General features: G+C 39.8%; 1 protein-coding gene across 5 annotated transcripts in view; it reads right to left on the bottom strand.

Annotated features, from left to right (window-relative positions):
- The window catches only part of NFE2L2 (NFE2 like bZIP transcription factor 2), a 23,615-nt gene extending 5,640 nt beyond the window's left edge, over positions 1-17,975 (bottom strand). The window contains exon 1 of one of the 5 annotated variants that reach the window (XM_053982548.1): positions 17,913-17,975. In XM_053982548.1, the coding sequence (XP_053838523.1) occupies positions 17,913-17,942 (30 nt within the window). In that variant the 5' untranslated portion in view covers positions 17,943-17,975. Of the gene's footprint in view, positions 1-343; positions 450-10,914; positions 11,050-17,322; positions 17,341-17,571; positions 17,674-17,912 lie in introns of those variants that run through there. The other 4 variants (XM_053982550.1, XM_053982549.1, XM_053982546.1 and 1 more) reach the window with 4 other exon arrangements.

Here is a 17,975-nt window from a genome sequence, read left to right as displayed (position 1 = left end):
ATATTCTTCTTTTTTGACTTGTCTCACAGAAAACATAAAGTTACAGAATGAATTTATCACAAAGAAAGTAATTTTTAGGAGAAAAGAGAGAAATTGAAAAGTATGACCATGTAAATTTTTTTTCACATGTTCTTGTTAAACTGCAAAAGCTGCCTAAAAACATGATGGAAGCTTCCTGAAGTAACTGTAAATAGCCATACTGCAACATTTATTTTGGATTAGTAATGTTCCATTCTGGTATTAATCTTAAAGATCAGCAGAACATCAAAGACACCAAGTGACATAACATCACTAGCACTAAAGACAACTATTAAGACTATTAGTAAAAAATTGTAATTTAAACCTTAGTCTGTGCTGATGCTCTAAATGTGGCTGGTTTGGAGCAGCTGAGTATGAACAGTGGTTGCAGGGTATCAAACACCATTAATGCGTTGGCCCCTGGCTCATCACAGAGTCCAAATGGAATTCTGCTGTTTAGGAAAGAGCAATTGCTTAATGCTATTTGCTATGGCTACAATTACTTTTAATTTATTGCATCGAGGTTTTTTATTGCGGGGAGGGGGGAAGGTCAAGGGGGTTAGTGGATTCTTTTGTTTTAGTTTTTTACTGTTCAAATAATCAATATTCCTAGGGCTGAAGTCTAGAGAATTTTCTTCTATGAAGAAAACACTCAAACTAACACTCAAAATGTATCCATTTGTATGCATGCTGATACAGAATTTTAATACTTGCTAGCCATGTTTCTCAGATGGGTACATGTCAACCATTTAGCTGGTGCCTGGAAGTTTTTTTTTTTTTACACCATGTTTCATTATGCTTAAAATTACCCTTTAGGACAACATGTAAAAATAATGTTCGATGTTGGGCATCCTCATCAGATTAACACTCTACAAGTAAAACACCAAACACTGCATTTCATCTAAACAGAACCTTCCTGATTCACTCAGCAGCTCTACACCCAAGATAGAATTTTTTTGCCATCATATCAAATTAAAACATTCCCTTCTCTCTGAAGGTTATTTTCAAATAGAGAAGCAAAGTAACCTGAATGCCAGCTTTGCTGCCATTTAAAATGATCACGTCTCTACAACAGCTATGGCAAAAAGCTTTAGGCCAAGTCCACATCTGAACAAACCAATTCAGGTTCATCTGAACAAACCAATTCACGTCCTCATTCCGTGTGGCATGAACGACTTCTAATAATGACTAAAAAAATGTATTTTTACTAAAATTTGGTAATTATGTAAAATATTTTTGTGTAACACAATGTAGGCATTTCCAAATCTAAAACATATTTAATATACCTTGCTGGGAGAGACCAAACTCAGCTTTAATGGCCAGCAATGAAGAAGCTGAAATTATTACAGTGGCTGCCCAAGACAATGTTTGGTCTTTCCAGATTGGCAGGGTAAAATGAACTAATTAAGTTCTGCAGTAATTGGAGATACTGCAATATGGTATAGCTTCATTAAGGGCCAGTAGTTTACCAGCTGCTCAGTGTCTCCTTCTGCAGCAGACCCAAAAGTGTTTCCTAGTCTCTGAGCATTTGCAATATGTTCTGGATAAAACTGCAGGATCTGGATTTTAGGACTCACTTCTGAATTATTCATTTACAAAGCACCATTAAAAATGTGACTCAAAAGATTTTTATGTGCATGTGTGTGTATAATGCACAAAAATATCAGAACTGGTGCTCTGTTTCAGGTTAAATCATGAAAACCAAAAGTTTTTCTTTCTGTAGCTACAGAGCTACAGAAGGCAAAACACATTTTCTTTAAGAAGGGAATCCGTGTAGCCTTAGTACAAAAATGTAGGACCCAGCTATTACGTCTTTCAGCCATTCTAATGGCAACATTCATTATCAAAGTAAGTAGCTTTGGCTGCTGCCTCCTTTGTGGTATGAGATGTCTCCAAAGACACCAGCTAACCAAAGAAAATGCTGTGGCTGTACACCACTGCCTCTCTGTGTGTGCAGCAGTCAGTTCAGGATTCTTTTTTGAATGAATATGCTTGCATACTTATCAAGATTGTCAGGATCTTAAACTGTTGTTTGACAAATATGACAGCACTGATTGGCTCCTGTCACCATTTTTCAAAGGACCATATTTAGGTCAGTGTCTTATCTCTAGCACAGAGCTGAGCTTTGCCAAACAGTGTCATGCTCTACTCTGGAGAGCACTGCTTGTCAGGAGCACTTTTAAATTTTATTTAGTTATGTTAGTGACACTTAGAACCAAAAGGATGGGTTGTTTTGTTTTTGTTACCACCATGTAACTGAAAAAGAGCCCTCCTATTTTCAGTTTGAAAAGCTGTACATAAATACAGCAGTATTAGTCTTAACTTTGAATAACAATTCAACTAATTACTCAACATAAATGGGCTACATGGAGGAAATGTTCTTCTGGTCAATATGCTGATACTAGTATCTAACAGCACGCTGATTTAAATATTAACCTGCCACTTAATACTTATCTATAATTTCAACCAATGCTTTTAGTAATAATTCCCGTTTCAAGAAAAAAAAGTATTCTGGTTTTTAGTCCAAAGCCTCAGGTTAAAGTTAAGGGAATCAACACTGACAAGTGATTCACTAAGGAATGAATCACAACCACAAGCACGTGGTAATGGCAAAGAACTCTTAAAAAAACCCTCGCAGTCTAAAGCAAACATTTTGCAATTTTGTTCCTTTAGCTGCCCCACAGTCTTCCTCTTTATTTTCCTGCCTTGTTGAACACCAGCGCACACATACGCAGAGGTACCCACACAGGCAGGCATTCTACCTTAGGTTCACCACTGAAGCAATTTTCCCCTTCTACTGTGAAAAGTATCCCAGAAGTAACTGTGTACTTGATGCCTGGAGTGTTAAAACTAAAGCTATTAAAATGTGTTTTCCTCTCCTGTGCAAGAGCTACCTGCTGGTTTTTAGTTGCCTCAACATGATGTGCTCAAAAAGACTCATTTTGAGGGACAAGTGAGCACAGACTGGCACCCAAACTGGAACACGTGCACCAAGAGTCCTGTGAAAGATTCATCTGACCCAGAGCTGGCTGCTGCCCTTCAGAGCCAGGCTGACCACTTCCCTGAATATCAGATGCATTTACTGCAAAGGCACAGCCTCATGTGACAGCCTCCACAAGCGCCCACTTGTTCTTTCCTCCGTTGTGCAACTTCTTGGATTGCATCAGAGGAAATGATGGGCTTGGCAGAGCCGAGAGGCCGCGCAGGAAGAGCCCAGCCTGTGCCCAGGAGGGATTGCAGCCGCGGTGCTTCCCCCTTGGCTGCAGCTCAGCTCTTTCCCTCCGAACACCAACGCCTTGGCCAAGGGCAAATGCATTATGGGATTCAACTTGTGCATTACTGTCATCCAATGTTTCTAACTTTGGAGAAAATGGTATGGGTTTAATACTTTTCCCAAGCAGACAAACAGTGATTTGATTTTGGTTGATTTTGGTTTGATTTTCTTTGCAATTCTGAAGACAGAGAAACAACTTCTCTCAACAGAAGACATGTTTGCTTTCCCATGATCCATGTAAGCAGGAGGTGCCTTGTACCGATGGTTTGATTTTTCTGTTCATTTAGTGATATGCTCTTCCAACCACATTGACAGCTCAGTTTGGACATATAAAGGCACTTTTAATAAGATAAACATAAATGTTAAACAATTCACATTAAGCCACCATCTGGCCCCCAATGGAAATTTTCATGTTTTAGATTTACATATCAGCATTTGCCATCTGGGCAGAGTCTGTTATACATTTTATGAGAAAATCTCTGACTACATTGTAAAGTTTGACAATTAACTCTTATTGCTCCTAAGCAAACATTTGCAGAAGGGTAAACAAAGGAAAGAGACCCTGTTTTCATGTTACTTTCACAGACTGACTTCTGTGCCTTAAACAAAATGCTTATCTTTTGTTTCATCCCTGTCTGGTTTATCTGACTGGTTTTGGTGTTGGTTAGAATATGAGCCATTTACAGGTAGCCTTGCTAGAATGGAAACATCCAGCAGCCCAAATGTAAGCAGAGAAACAATCTTAGCACCTTCAACCCACTGTAAGCTATCCCCTGGATCCAGAGCACATTGTGAGGTTTGTGCATTTACTTCTCAAGTCATGCCTTTTGCACCATAAACTGAGGTAACACAAGCAGAATCTCCCACCAAACAGGGGTCTGTTTTCCTTTCCCATGATCTGTTAGCGCCTAACCCCATGAAGACAGATGATTTCCCGTGCCAGCAGGAGTCAACAGAAGAGCAACACAATCAATGGCTAATGCATCCAGCAGGGAGCTCAGGCCAACACTGCACCAGGAGCAGGGAAGAATTCCTACAGCTTACCCACAGAAAGAGACAGGGCTAAGTATCCCTCACTTCTTATCTGTTTTCCAGAAAGAGAAGGGAATGAAGAAAAAAAGCACCTTACATTTCTGATTTAATAAAAAAAAACATATTGGAAGTGAGACAGGCTCAAGGACCTGAGACACTTCAAGGCAAGAATGAAAAGGAGGCCAACAAGTAATAAGGGAAGTACAAGAGGAGCTGGCAGCATCTTATCACTTAAGAAAAGCTCAGTGGAAGCAACAGCTGAAGGTTTTCACCTCATTATCCTCTGTAGGAACTGATTTTGTTCAAGTAGTTTTCAAGAATTATTTATAAATAATTTAATGTTTTCAGACGATCTCTGGCCTCTCCGTAACTACTGTTTTGTTTTCTAAATATTCTTCAAGGTAAGTTACTTAATTACAGCTTACAATTACAGAAGAAAATCTGGACACATAAGCCTTATGCTTAAGAGAAGGCACAGAAAGCAGATTAAGTTAGCCCAAAACCCTAACTTTTTAAAAACAAGTGAGAAGAATGGGGGAAAGGGAATGACAGAAGTTATTTACACTGGTGGGCAGAGAGGTACAACAGCAATTTCAGATGTCTGAATTCAGAGTTTGGAAGTGTGACAGAACAGACAGCTGTCAAACAAAGCCACGTGACAGCAACCTGTGATTTGTGAATACATGAGGTCAAATCCCCAGCTGCCCTGCAGAGCTGTCTGCTGTCCCACATTTTTCACCAAGACCTCCTAAGAAATCTGGAAGGAAACAAGATGGATGGATGGATGGATGGATGGATGGAGATGTCTTTTTTCTGTCTTTCATACCTGTGCCACCTAACACTGGTGTGACTGTACTGACACTAAACCACTTTGTTTTGGTACTACAGCAGGCTGCTTCTCTGTCTTTATGCCCATTTCTCTTCCTGGTCCTAAAGTCTTTGGATGCCTGAGCCACAAAACACTCAAAGCCCTGGCAGGCTAACTTACCTATGAAAGGACTCAAAAAGGGTTGAAAAGCCCTAGCGTTAAAGAAGTGATATTGCAAGAGAATTTTCACTCCCTGTCGGTATAAATAAACCCATTAAATGCTGTCCATACATATTGGGACATTCTTCTGCCCCAACAGAGCCAGATAAGATCAGTTCCTGAAATGTTAAGTCTGTGTATGCAAATTTCTATTTTCTCCTAACACACATCTCATATTCCAGACTGTACCACTCACTGTATTATAGCAAGCTATCTTAACAAATGTAAAGTTGTCAGGATCTACACTTATTAATTAGATTAGATGAAAAATTTCTTGGCTGGATTGTCCAGCATTCTTAAGAAAGCTTCACTACAAGCCTTGTCTAAGGGCATTACTTCGACAAAGACTGGGAGTTCTGCCTGGCTGGAAGTACAATTCTGGATACTACTCAACCATTCTCCCAAACCTCACTCCAGAAACAACTCCTCTGGGAGGTGGATTATTTAAGTATTTTACCTGAAATGTCATCTTCCAGGAATGGTATCAACAAAGGCTAAGTCTATAAGTTATGTACAGCTCTCAACATGATGGTTTTCTTGAAGGCATTCCATGGCAAGCTTTCCAAACTGCCAGGGAAAAAATATATCTTGTATATACCTTGCAAAAAACACACCCTGTATAGTGAAAAGACAAGTTTCTTTAAGCATGAAGAATGTAAAACGAGCAAGAATGTAACTGCAATAAAAAACAGCTGTTGAAGGCTGTTTATGATCATTAATGTACTAACTTTATTTCACTTCCAAAACCTGCAAAATCCTAACAATAAAGCAAGACCAAAGAAGGTAAAGAAAAACACTTTCATCAGATATACAGCAAAGAAGAGGAAAAGGAAGGACACACAACAGCTTACTTCTTCACTCTGGCAAGTCTTCTCTTTTTCTGCAAAATCAATCAATCCCTACCACCCTGACACTCCTGAAAATACTGGACATGTGCAAGTGCCTCACAGCACTCCCAGCCTGGGGCACAGCAGCAGGAGCAACACTCTCATCCCTGGCTCAATCTCATCATCAATAGTCAGAATCACGTATCTATGTCCTTTTCCCACCACATCTGGTCTGCTTTGAGGTGACCATTTACAGTACAACAGATCAGGGGATTCTTGCTCAGTGCTGCAGATCTTTCTGCAGAAGACTGTTTCACAATCTCAGACGCTCCAGAAGCAGCTGTACTTTTCTAAATTGTTTCATCAATATATATTTGAGATAGTGGGTTTAAAATAGTAGTTTAGTAGGAGTTTAATATAGTGTTGGTTTCCAGAGGCTGGATGAGGTCTGGACTGATCCCACCTCAATGTACTAAAAAAAAAAAAAAAAAAAAAAAAAAAAAAAAAAAAAAAAAAAAAAGTAGAAATCCCAAATCCACTGTCTCGTTTGCATGGCTTACAGAAAGCAAAATCTTAAGTTTGACATTGGTACATATTTTCTTTGTCCAGTACCTGATTATTTTAAAGTTATCCTCTAGTACTGAGGACCAGATCTGTCATGCATTTTATCTTCTCCAAATTCCCTTATTTCTGCCTTAGTCATAAGGAAAAGACAGAGTAAGGTCTAACTGATTACAATGAATTTTTCTTGAATAAACTGAATTATGCTCATATTTACAAGTGCTACCATGGCTGCTCAGAAAAACCTAAAAATGGCCATGTTTGTCATCCCATTTCTTCAAACTTAGTCCTAAATCTCTTGACATCCCAGAGTGCTTTCTGAAGCATCTGTATCTAAAGCAATGAGCCATACGTGTTTTCAGAGCTTTGCTGTTTTAATTAAATGGGTTCTGTTTTCCCCTTTCAGTCTTAATTTTATAGTGTTAATCCAATTTTCACTTTTCCACTGTATATCTGCCTAGTAGTGTTGCAGTCCCTTATACTCCAATTCTGAATCATTCTTTCAGCTTAACGGAGTTATTGACTTGCTATTTCTTTATCTTGCATCAGCAGCATTACAAAATTAAAGTCAATAAGCACAAAAAGTTAATATGTATTCAAGTTACAATCTATTACACAAGTTGCATAATGAACTTGGGAGGCTGGCAAAAATACAGGATTGTTTACCAAGAGTGGGTTAGTCTGTCTATTTGATTTTGCTTGATACATCAACAAAATTCTGCTGTGCTGCCCCAACAAGTAAAGTGAGTGATTCTGCTGTGGCTGACTTTGTAGCTGTTGTCTAATCACCATGTACTGCACCACGTAACTCCATTTTGAAAGGTATTCAAGAGAAGCCACCTCAGACAGACCAGCTTTTCCTGAAACAAAATAACGGCTTTAATGCCTTTATTTGTGTATGGAGGGTTTTTTTCTTTCCAAGTTAATACAGCATCATAATGAAACAGGCATTTGTATAAATGACAAAATTCAATAACAACAACAATAAAACCCTGTATATAAACAAACAATATGAGAAAAATATTGCTGATCTTTTAACCACAGGAATACATAAGCCTTTGCATCCCACTTTAATTTAACAGGTAACTGTTTTTCAAATACTGTAGGTTCAATATAGAAAATATTATCTTTAAGCTATTCTGCTACACCCAGCCAAACATGTACTCTGCAGACATTGCCACAGGATACTCACTAGTTTATACACAAGAGGATTTGTTTATAATAATGGCTCAGTCATCTGGGAAACATGATCCAGTCAAATTATAGCACATTCTTTGTCCAATCAAACAAACAAAAAAAAAATATCAGGAAGCAAAATGAACATAGGAACAGAGAAAAGAACCTAAAAACCTGCAAATAACATTAGGTTGTATAAATCTTGGGTTATAACCTATTAGCCACTATTTTGATTTCACACCTTTTGGAAAAGCATGTTTCAAACCAAACATGAAAACTGTGTTTGTTTAAGGGTCCATATATTCTCCAGGATTATATCTTTCTTGTAATACACATTTTCACTGCATTGGCATCTTAGTTTAAAATCCCCATTTCCAGCTGTCGTTTTGCTGATGGCTGGGGAAGTTACAGGGACAGCACCAGCTGGGTCATTACAGCTGCAGCACGGCCTGGATGTGGACACTGCACACTCTAACACTACAGGAGAACATCTTGTCAACTTCCACCCCACTCATCTCCCAAGCAACTTACTTTGTTATTGTTGTTTGTGGACCAAACTACAGTGGCAATCAACTGGAGTGCCTGGGTGAGTTAGAAAGCAATGAGGTTCACCCAGTGTCCTGCCAGCACATACCCAGCAGCCCTCTTTCAGAAACAGACAGCTACTGTGGCTGCATCAAGGAAATTCCACACAAACACATCAGCCAGGAGTATTATCTTACGATTAAAAGCTTAAGAATAGGGTTATATTGCAGGGAATAGTGTTTGCTCCAGATGTGCCTATATCTGGCAGAGTACATAGGTACACAGTTCTGTGGGGCACAGGTGTTAAATAGTGAGCCAGTCCTGCAATTAACGTGCCCTTTTCAAGCACATAATCCATATAGACAGTGCTGGGAATTTAGTCAGTGCACAGTTCTCACTAAACAAGCAGGGTGGGGGGTTTTTTTGAGTGTTCAACCTCCAATACACTTCTTACTTAGTTTCTGCAAGGGGAAAAGAAGCCAAACCCGGAAAACAGGCCAAAAATACATTGCTATCCAACTGCTCAGCACTGGGCAGTACAGAACCATAACAGATTAGAGAAAGGGATACCCAGAGGGGCACATTTTTGCTGTGCTGGCAATATCTTTCCAAAAGAGTAATTCATGATTAAATGGCACTGTGAGCTTAATTTGACACTGCGAACACTAGTGACATACTTCAGTCAATAATAATACCATTCAACTGTGCACTGTTGACCAAGAACACTCTGCCTAAATTTACACAAAGCACCATAGAAATCATTATTTAATTTACTTGAAAGGATTTCATATAGTTTTACCCTCTTCTCTAACCACACCAAGATACATGAGTTAGCCTTCCACAGAAGGAAGCAAGGGTAGATCTTACTCATTTTCTTAAGCACTTGTAATCCACACATTCATCTGCAAAAAGCAAGCCTATAGAAATCATCAGCCCCCACAAAGGCTTCAGCAATCTCTTTCACATCAAGGTCCTGCAAAGTTAAACAACTAAATCAGAAAGCTAAAACAGGCCAACAAGTCAGGCATCTACATGTCAATCTCTCATTTCTGTCCACAATGACAGCTTTTGCTTAGAAAAGGTAAACCCACTAAGGAAGTGAACAATAACTGGGTGGAAAACTAAAGCTTTGTGTGGTGCATTCGAGTTCTCACTTTCCAATTTATAAATTCTGAAAGCAAAAGGATCTAATTCACCTTCCAAGGCATAAACCAGAGCAGGTAAATGGTTTTATACCTCTTGCCAAAGTAACGCTCAGTATCTTCAAAAGAGCAACAAAACTGCAAAACTCAACCGCAAGTAACTGTCCTTCCATCCAAATCAAGAGCCTCCACCGCCCACCACTTTTCTTGGGGCTTTTTCCATGTCTGTCCCCTTGGAGTATACAGGAGACTTATAACCTGTTTTATCAAAAACTCTCATCCCAAGCTTCATTTTGAATTTAAGATAATTCTGTGGGTCTGACCTTAGTGACAGTTTCTGAATAATCTGAAGCACTCCATTAACAGTTTTGTTATTTAAGTGGCTTCCATTCTTAACTTTGCCAACAAAAAGAAACTTTGAGAGATGAAAGATGTCTAGAGATGTATGAACCAGCTGTCAGCTGAGCGAAGATTCCCAGGAGTGGTCAGTGCAGACTGGACTCCTGAAGTGGTCGATGATAAAGGATTACAAATCAAGCCAGAAAACATTCCATGGCACTAAAACATTTCACTGAGTCACAACAATTCATACTAGTTGAAGAATTAACCTGTTAACATTCTAGTTCAAATCCTAAAACCAAAATAGAAAGCAGAGTATCAGAAGTCACTGTGCTGGAATTCTCTGTTACAACCTGTTATAGCTGATACACAGCTATAAGGCACATTAATAAAATGTGCATTTCCACAGCCAAATAATTAAATTTAAATAATTTGGAAGACCAGCTGTCAGAAATCATGATTTAGATTCAAATTCATGTTCTGGTTTTCTTTCATATTATGCTATTTTACTAGGACCATTTTTGTTACTGACTTTTATTTTCATCCTTTGGCATCTTCATTTTCATCCTTTGGATTATTTAAATCCTACTTGTTTCAAAAGTTTACTCAGGTTTGTTTGATTTCTTTTACAAGTACCAGTGGGACAATCTTCCAGAAATTCCTCAGCTGACATGGATCTCGGGACCGATCTACAGTAGAAACAAAGCCAAGTGTGAATATAATTCTGTGTCATAAACCAGACATGTCCATGCATCTCATGTCAAGTAATTCACAGCAGATTGCACCAGGGTCTACGGTACACTTGTACCAGGAACAGGACTATATTATCTGCACTGGTGCAGACATATCAGTGACTCCTCCTATGGCAGTGGTGAAGTCAAGCATTAGAGTCACAAAATGGGATGGAATACCCCTACTGACAGGTCTTGGATGACCTCCGCTGCTACAGTCTCTGTGCTCTCCTTCCAGCCACGAAGCATCCGAAAATCTTACCCTTCGGAGCTGAGCTGCACCAGCCTTCAGAGCCACCCACTCATCCCTGCCATCCTCTCTTGTCCATTGTTCTGCTAACCAGCTGATTGTGGAACACGTCATCTGGTCACATAACTGCACGCAATCCAACTGGAAATACCCTGATTTAGAACAAAATTCAGTCTTCTTACCCAAGAGCATGTAACTCAAGCAAACAGCTCCTGAAGGCAGAAAGCAGAAATGATGAAGTGCCCCTGCCCAGGTGGCTGGCTGCAGAGCAGACATTAAAACTGGCCCTCTCACACGGGAGCAGGCAGCATTCCCCGTGGCAGACCTGCACTGACTATGTGCTGCCTGGGAATTCTGAATGGGGATCCCCAGCAGCACAGGAAGCTTTCCACTCTAATGACAGAAATAAGTAGGAAGGCACTCATTCTACCACAAGGTTTCAAACAAACAATAAAAAAAAAAAAAAAAAAAAACCTCCAAAAAAACAAAAACAAAAAAACAACAAAAAACAAAAAAAAAAAAAAAAAAAAAAAAAAAAACAAAAAAAAAAAAACAAAAAAACAAAAACAAAACCCCAATCTTTTTATCATAGCTCTTTACAGCAAAATGGTGGTGATGACCTGAGCAGGAAGCAAATCAAAGTCACAGTAACTTTTCACATAACTCAGCTATTGAAAAGCCACTGCTTTAACATTTCATAGGTGTTAATTTTCAAACACAGCAAATAGACACACCCTTAATCATAAAACAAACCTCCTCTTACAGGCCCACTATCAACCAAGCTCCTTCTGAGTCAATTTCCCAAGAATGCAAACTTTGTTTCGCAAGCTGTCTCTAGGAGTGGAATTTTTGTTATACTTACAAGAGACAGCATGTAAAATCAATACAGCAAACAGCTATAAAACTTTGAAACTGCAAGACAAAAGTGGGGGCATGGAGGGAAAAGTTGATATCTTTACATTTCATAGCAATACAGAAGATACTTCCTTAAAAGGTTTTAAAGAGATGGTTTCAAACTGATCTTACTTAACTTTGTTGCTGCAACTTAAATCTTAAAGGAACTTTCTTTCCCTTTCTCTTCTCTTTTTTAACTAGATTGGTAATAACACTGCAGAAGTTAGGCTAAAAGTCTAACTGCAAGACATGTACAAGGTTGAGTGGTTTCAACTCCCTCAGTACTGCAACAGAATCCACAACAAAGACATAGCTTATGAAATGGTTTAGGTTTAATTTACATTTAAAGACAGAAAACATTAATAATCATTTACAGTACCTTCCAAGTAATTTTGCTAAACCAACACTGTTTCATATTCCTTCTTCCCAGTATAAAAACTGCAGCTAATCAGGCAAAAATCAGAAATCTGAACTGACATAATAAAAAATTTCAGCTGTATCTGTAGTGCATAAATTGCAGCCACGTAAGTTTTTCTAAGCTATACCCATTCTACTAGAGCTGTGCCAATTAGTACTTGTGCTAGAGTTTAGTAATACACTACTGAGCAGCAGTTATACTCTGCTGGTAGGACATTGCTAACTTGAGTTATTAACACTCTTATTATTCCTAATAGCTTTCCAAGATCTCCAGAACAACATGCTAAAACATCTAAGTATTTTAAAGTGAATTTTAAAGTGAATATTATCATATGAATTAAGAGGCAAATACAAAGCCAATGTATTTACATGTAACATTGAAAAATCAATGTGTCACTGAAAGAAAACAGAAAATATTTCACCAAGAATTCAAAATGGCAAAACACAGAAAACAGAAGATCCTTCATAAGATAAAGACAAATGCTCCTCTCCAAAGCAGTCAAATAATTAAACACTTTTATCTGTACTAGATGTTGTTACAGATTGTTTGGTTACCCAGATTAATATTTAATTTAAATGTATGATGCCAAATTAATACTTAATTTAAATGTATGGTTCTGAGAGACTTTGCTTTCATTTGAAATGACCACTGCTGGCATACACATGTTCAAAGTAAAACTAAAGGAATATTATAACAAGATAATATAATGGGGAATATAATTTTTAATTTCCTTATTTTAAAGAATAGGAAAGAAAAATTAAGAAATATGTATCTAGAAGTCACAGATACGGAAAAATAGGTGTTGCTCTGTTGTTTCACTACTGTGCTGCACATGGCTCCTTACTTTAGAAAAGCTTAAGTGCTATAAGAAATTAAATTCTTGCTACTGCTAATTAATACGTGACTGTCACTAGCTCTGCTTTTCCCATACAGAAAGCACTTACTGGGTAGGAAAGCTAAAAGTGCACGATGACTATCTTGAACTGAATGCATTTTCCAGTATCTGTTCCAGATAAGCCTTCCACCGTTTTCAGCAGTTTTATGCACCACAGATAGCACTGCCACCTTCAGTTCTTACCGCTGGTTTAATTGTTTACCTTAATGAAACAAATATGTCATAAAAGAATTGCAGTTGAGCAACCCTGAGCAGCATTGTGGCTCACTGTATATCAGTCATCCTTGGATAACACAAATTCAAGGTCATAACTTCCAGCTCCTCCTCCATGACTTCTCATTGGTCATATTGAACGACTTGCAGAGGTAGCAAATGAAGTGTTTTCAAAACCGATTAAATCAGTTTGTTGCTGAGAAAGGATTAAGCTGACCAAGGTGTCATTCTTTCCCCTTCACCTAAAGTGGCATTCTGTGGCACAAAGTCCAACTTTGATATAATATACTAGATCAGAAAACTGAACAGACTTCAAACCCTTTCAAGTTTTCTAGGAATGTGCTACATTACAATAATAGGTTACTCAGGGTTGGAATGAAATGGAGGCCAAAGCAAACTTTAACCAGGTGATTAACCCAGAGACTTTGCAGGACTTCTTGCTGGCTGCAACTCAATCAGCAGGGGATTAATATTTAATTCATGCCAATGGGTTACTGCCTGAACTTGTACTGTACTGGCTTCAGCAAAGACAATAATTGGAAATACATCACACTTGCACAAATTGGCCTAAATTTAGTGAATGGTATAAAGCTTATCTTTATAATTGCAAAGAAAAAAAAAATAAGCAGTGCTCAAGATACAAAAATCAAACAAATTTCTTCTTCACAATGAGTCACACACACAGCGTTACAAGTATGGGTACGTGTGGCATCATTTACCGGCATCTTCATCTGGACTTTCCATTTTTTCTCTTTCTCCTTGAAGTTCACCCTTCTCTGAGCCTTCAATGAACTATTATCATTCTCCTTATGGAGTCTACTGCATTTCAAAAATTTTCAGTGACAAACTCCAACAGCTTTTGCAGTTTTGAGTTTTCTTAATTCTACTGAAGGAACAAATACAACAAAATTTTACAACTATGTATGAAAAACTCTAGAAAGGAATAGCATGAATTGATTTTAATCAGAACAAATACCTCACTTGGGTCCTTCCGCTTCTAGTGTTCCTCAACATCACCTCACAAAGCCCAGCATACTCCACAAAGGTATCTGACCTTTTTTTTTACAAAATAAGTATGTTCAAGATGCTATTGCTACGGTAATTTCAGTAAGGATCACGGAAGTAGCAATACCAAAGAGATATTTTTCTGCTTTGCAAATTTAAGAGGTACAGAAAGCAAAAGAAATCAAACCGGTATTCAGGTGCAACAATAGATACAATTATAATTTTCAACTATTTCCTTGTCTTTCAGGGTTATACATAACACACGGCATTCTTATTCAGGATGAATCTTACAGCATCCCTATTTTTTCAATTAAAAAAGAAAAATAATAAAGTAAGAGACAGAAAGCAAAAATTTATTCTTGCCCATGAACATTAGTGGGAAGTGAACACAAACCTTCCTAACCACCCACACAGTCCTATAAAAACATCTCAGCTTCTTTAAAGCACACAAGAACAGCCAGCTGCCTTCTGCTTACAATGAATGTTCTTTTTTATTCCAGTTTGGTCTCTTTCAAACATTTCCGGATAAGCTTTTAAAGCCAATCTCTTTTTCAACTTTGAGTGCTAAAAATTAATTTCTTCAAGTCAGATAGTCAGGTTTTCTGAGACAATGAACTTGCACTTCACCCAGTTTCCAATACAACTGTAATTTCTTGGCACATTTTAAAGACCTGCTACAGAACAGGATTCATATGATGGATATTTACTACACTAATAATAATATCCAATTAGTAGTTCTCCTGAATGGTTTGACAAGGTCAGCTCCTGCTAGGCTACATTCATTCCAGCCAAACACGCTACACTGCATTATATCTAACACTGGCTTAACTGATATTCTTTCATGAGTTTTGAAGGAAAGAAAGCTCCACCAATACAGCTCAATATCAATTTGAGCACAGAACTACTGGAAATGTCAAAATAAATGCATTTTTACTTAAGGAAGTGCTTGTGATACTCTCTCACGTACTTCCTCCAAACTTGTCCTACATATTAGTAGATAACAATATATTCAGAAATGTGGGGATTTTTGAATTTCATGCACAAAGATATATTAATAGATGTATCAATACAGATGTATCAATATTGACTGATATTCCTATTCATTGATCAGATATTCCTATTCAATAATGTTATTAAATCTCATTATCAAGAAACTAAAAAAGAAAAAACATCTCAACAACCCAAAAAGCAAAGACTTGCTGCCTGCCCTGAGTGGGGTACTTCTTCGACTTTCCCACAGAATCTACACTCATGTGGAAATGAGAGGTTATCAGAGAATAAAAATAAACCCACTCACTTGACAATTTAATGCAGCAGGTCAAGAAAAAGAAAAGTATGTGTAATTCCTCATTTAAAGCCCTCTATACTGAAGAGATCACACTAATTGATCTGGAGACTCTTCAGGACAGCTCTCTAGGTAGAAAGACCCTAACAGATACACTTGCATGCACACTCAGTTATTTATCCACTTGGTTTTGCCAGTTGTTGCAATTAAGTCTTACTTCCAATCTAGTGCAACCCACAACTTCATTGTGTTGGAAAGGAAATTCTTTTTGCCCTCTTGTTGTGAGGTTCAAAATTTAATAACTAAGTGGCTTGTTAAGCTTTTTTTACAAGGTAACTGGAAACCGTTTCAATAACTTCACATTTACTGAAGGGAAAAGCTACTAAGTCCTGCCTTCTCAAGTGTGATTTGAAACATCCAGACCACTTGTTCCACTGCAATCTTATTTCTTGGTTTAAGGTCCATGCAGGCAACATTCAATTTCACCTTTGTGCACAGAAGTACATCCTCTTTCCAGGCAGAAAGGTACAAGAAGGGAATACTTTTTACAGGAATATTGCAGGCAATAGTTCTGCTAACTCCCCCAGAAGTACACAGCTGAAAGTGGAGGTTTTATATTCTGGTTAAGGAGTTTGAGCAACCCCTACACACTCACCTTCGCTGCCATGACTACTGCTGCCAGGCACATAGGCACCAAGAACACCCTTCCCATCTGCCAGCTTGCAAAATCTGAGGGGCTAAATGCAGATTGTGTCCCCCCTTGTTCATTTTGAGTGAACATTTTATGGTACAGGGTATGTGAATTTTCCATTTAATGAATACACTTAGGCCTATATATGTCAAAGATGATGATAAGTTGCTATCTAAAAAACACACTGCCTTTTCAGGCTAGGTCTGCAAGAGAAGCAATCATCAGCTGCCGAACTCAGATAGGAAAAGTGCAACAGGTGGCTTAGTAGAGAAGGTTTGGCAAAGCAGGCAAACGAGAAACAAAAGCGAGGTTTCTGGAAGAGAAGTCACAGTGGATTGGGGAAGAAGGTACAGAATCATATATGCAGGAATTGGTCTGTTAAGAGTACCTCAGGAGTGAGGCTGAAAGTGCCTGGATAATACAGGTAAAACCAAATTCACAGGGGGCTTACATAGCACAGGCCAAGACAGTGATTTCTGTTGCAGTATTTGCCAACAAACTGAGGAGGCAAGGTCATGGCTGTGCTACCCAGGGCTAGAAAAACAGATGGGCCAAGCAGAGTAACAGGCAGCCCAAGACTCGAAAGGAACTATCCAATGAACAGAAAAAGGTACATCCAATACTGCTGAAGTCATAGTACCTGTAGGAAGTACCCGCTTATATATCCTAAAGCATGGGCAACGTTAGAAGAAACTCTACTGCATAGCATATGCATACCAACCCACACTAGAAGAGCATAAGAACACTTGAGTCTTAAGTTTGCAGCAAGTAAAGAATTAAAGTATCTCCAGAACAATTTTTAAGTATTACTTCTTTAAACCTAGCGTTTTGTTTATAAGGATATGTTTCTATTCAAACGCCCAAGAAAAGCACAATTATATAAATTTATAATGGAGTTCAGTTATGTTTTCAGTTATTCATGCAGCTCTTGTGCAACTAGTTTGCAACACAACAGTACTGAACTCCCCCAGGCTTCGAGAGAAGAGGCTCCACAGCATATGAGTACAAACCACAAACACCTCTGAGCCTCCAGGACATTCGCCCTGGCAGAGGCCACTCCGGCTCCGCCTGCTCTGTGCCCAAAGCCCTGGCGGGGGTTTCCAGCAGGCGGAGGTGCCTGGGCGCTCCGGCCCGGGCTCCGCGGGCTGCGTGTGCCAGGCTGATCCGGACCCCAAGGCGAACCCGGAGCCGAACCGGGACAGCGTGTGGTTTTGCAACAGCCCAGGAGCGGGCCCGGGCCGCAGCAGCGGGAAGCGGCGGTAACTCACCCGAGTGCGAAGCGGGAGCGCTCGGGCCCGCCGGGGGCAGCGACTCGACGCCGTACCCGGCTCGGGCAGCGCCACCGGCCCCGGCGCCTCCCCAGCCGCTCCCTCGGGGGAGGCTCCGGCCTCTGGCCCTGCCCAGCCCGCCCCGCGCTGCCGAGGCTGCGGGCGGCCCTCGCTGACCCCAGCCCGGCCCGGCCCCCTCGGGCGGCGCGGCCCCGCCCCTACCGTGACTCAGCACGTTCCGGGGGGCGGGCCGGCCCCACGTGCTCCGCGGGCTCGTGACGGCCGCCCCGCCCCGCGCCCTCACCGGCCGGGCCTGCCCGGGGCCGCGGTGCCGCTCTCACCTGCGCGGCGGCGGCCGCCTCGATCTCCATGGCGCGGGACCGGGTCAGCGAGGGCCGGCACGG

The sequence above is a fragment of the Vidua macroura genome, chromosome 7 (genome assembly GCF_024509145.1).
Source record: "Vidua macroura isolate BioBank_ID:100142 chromosome 7, ASM2450914v1, whole genome shotgun sequence".
Taxonomy (NCBI): Eukaryota; Metazoa; Chordata; class Aves; order Passeriformes; family Viduidae; genus Vidua; species Vidua macroura.
The sequence above is the reverse complement of the archived record's forward strand: the minus strand, read 5'-3'. Positions and strand labels throughout refer to the sequence as shown.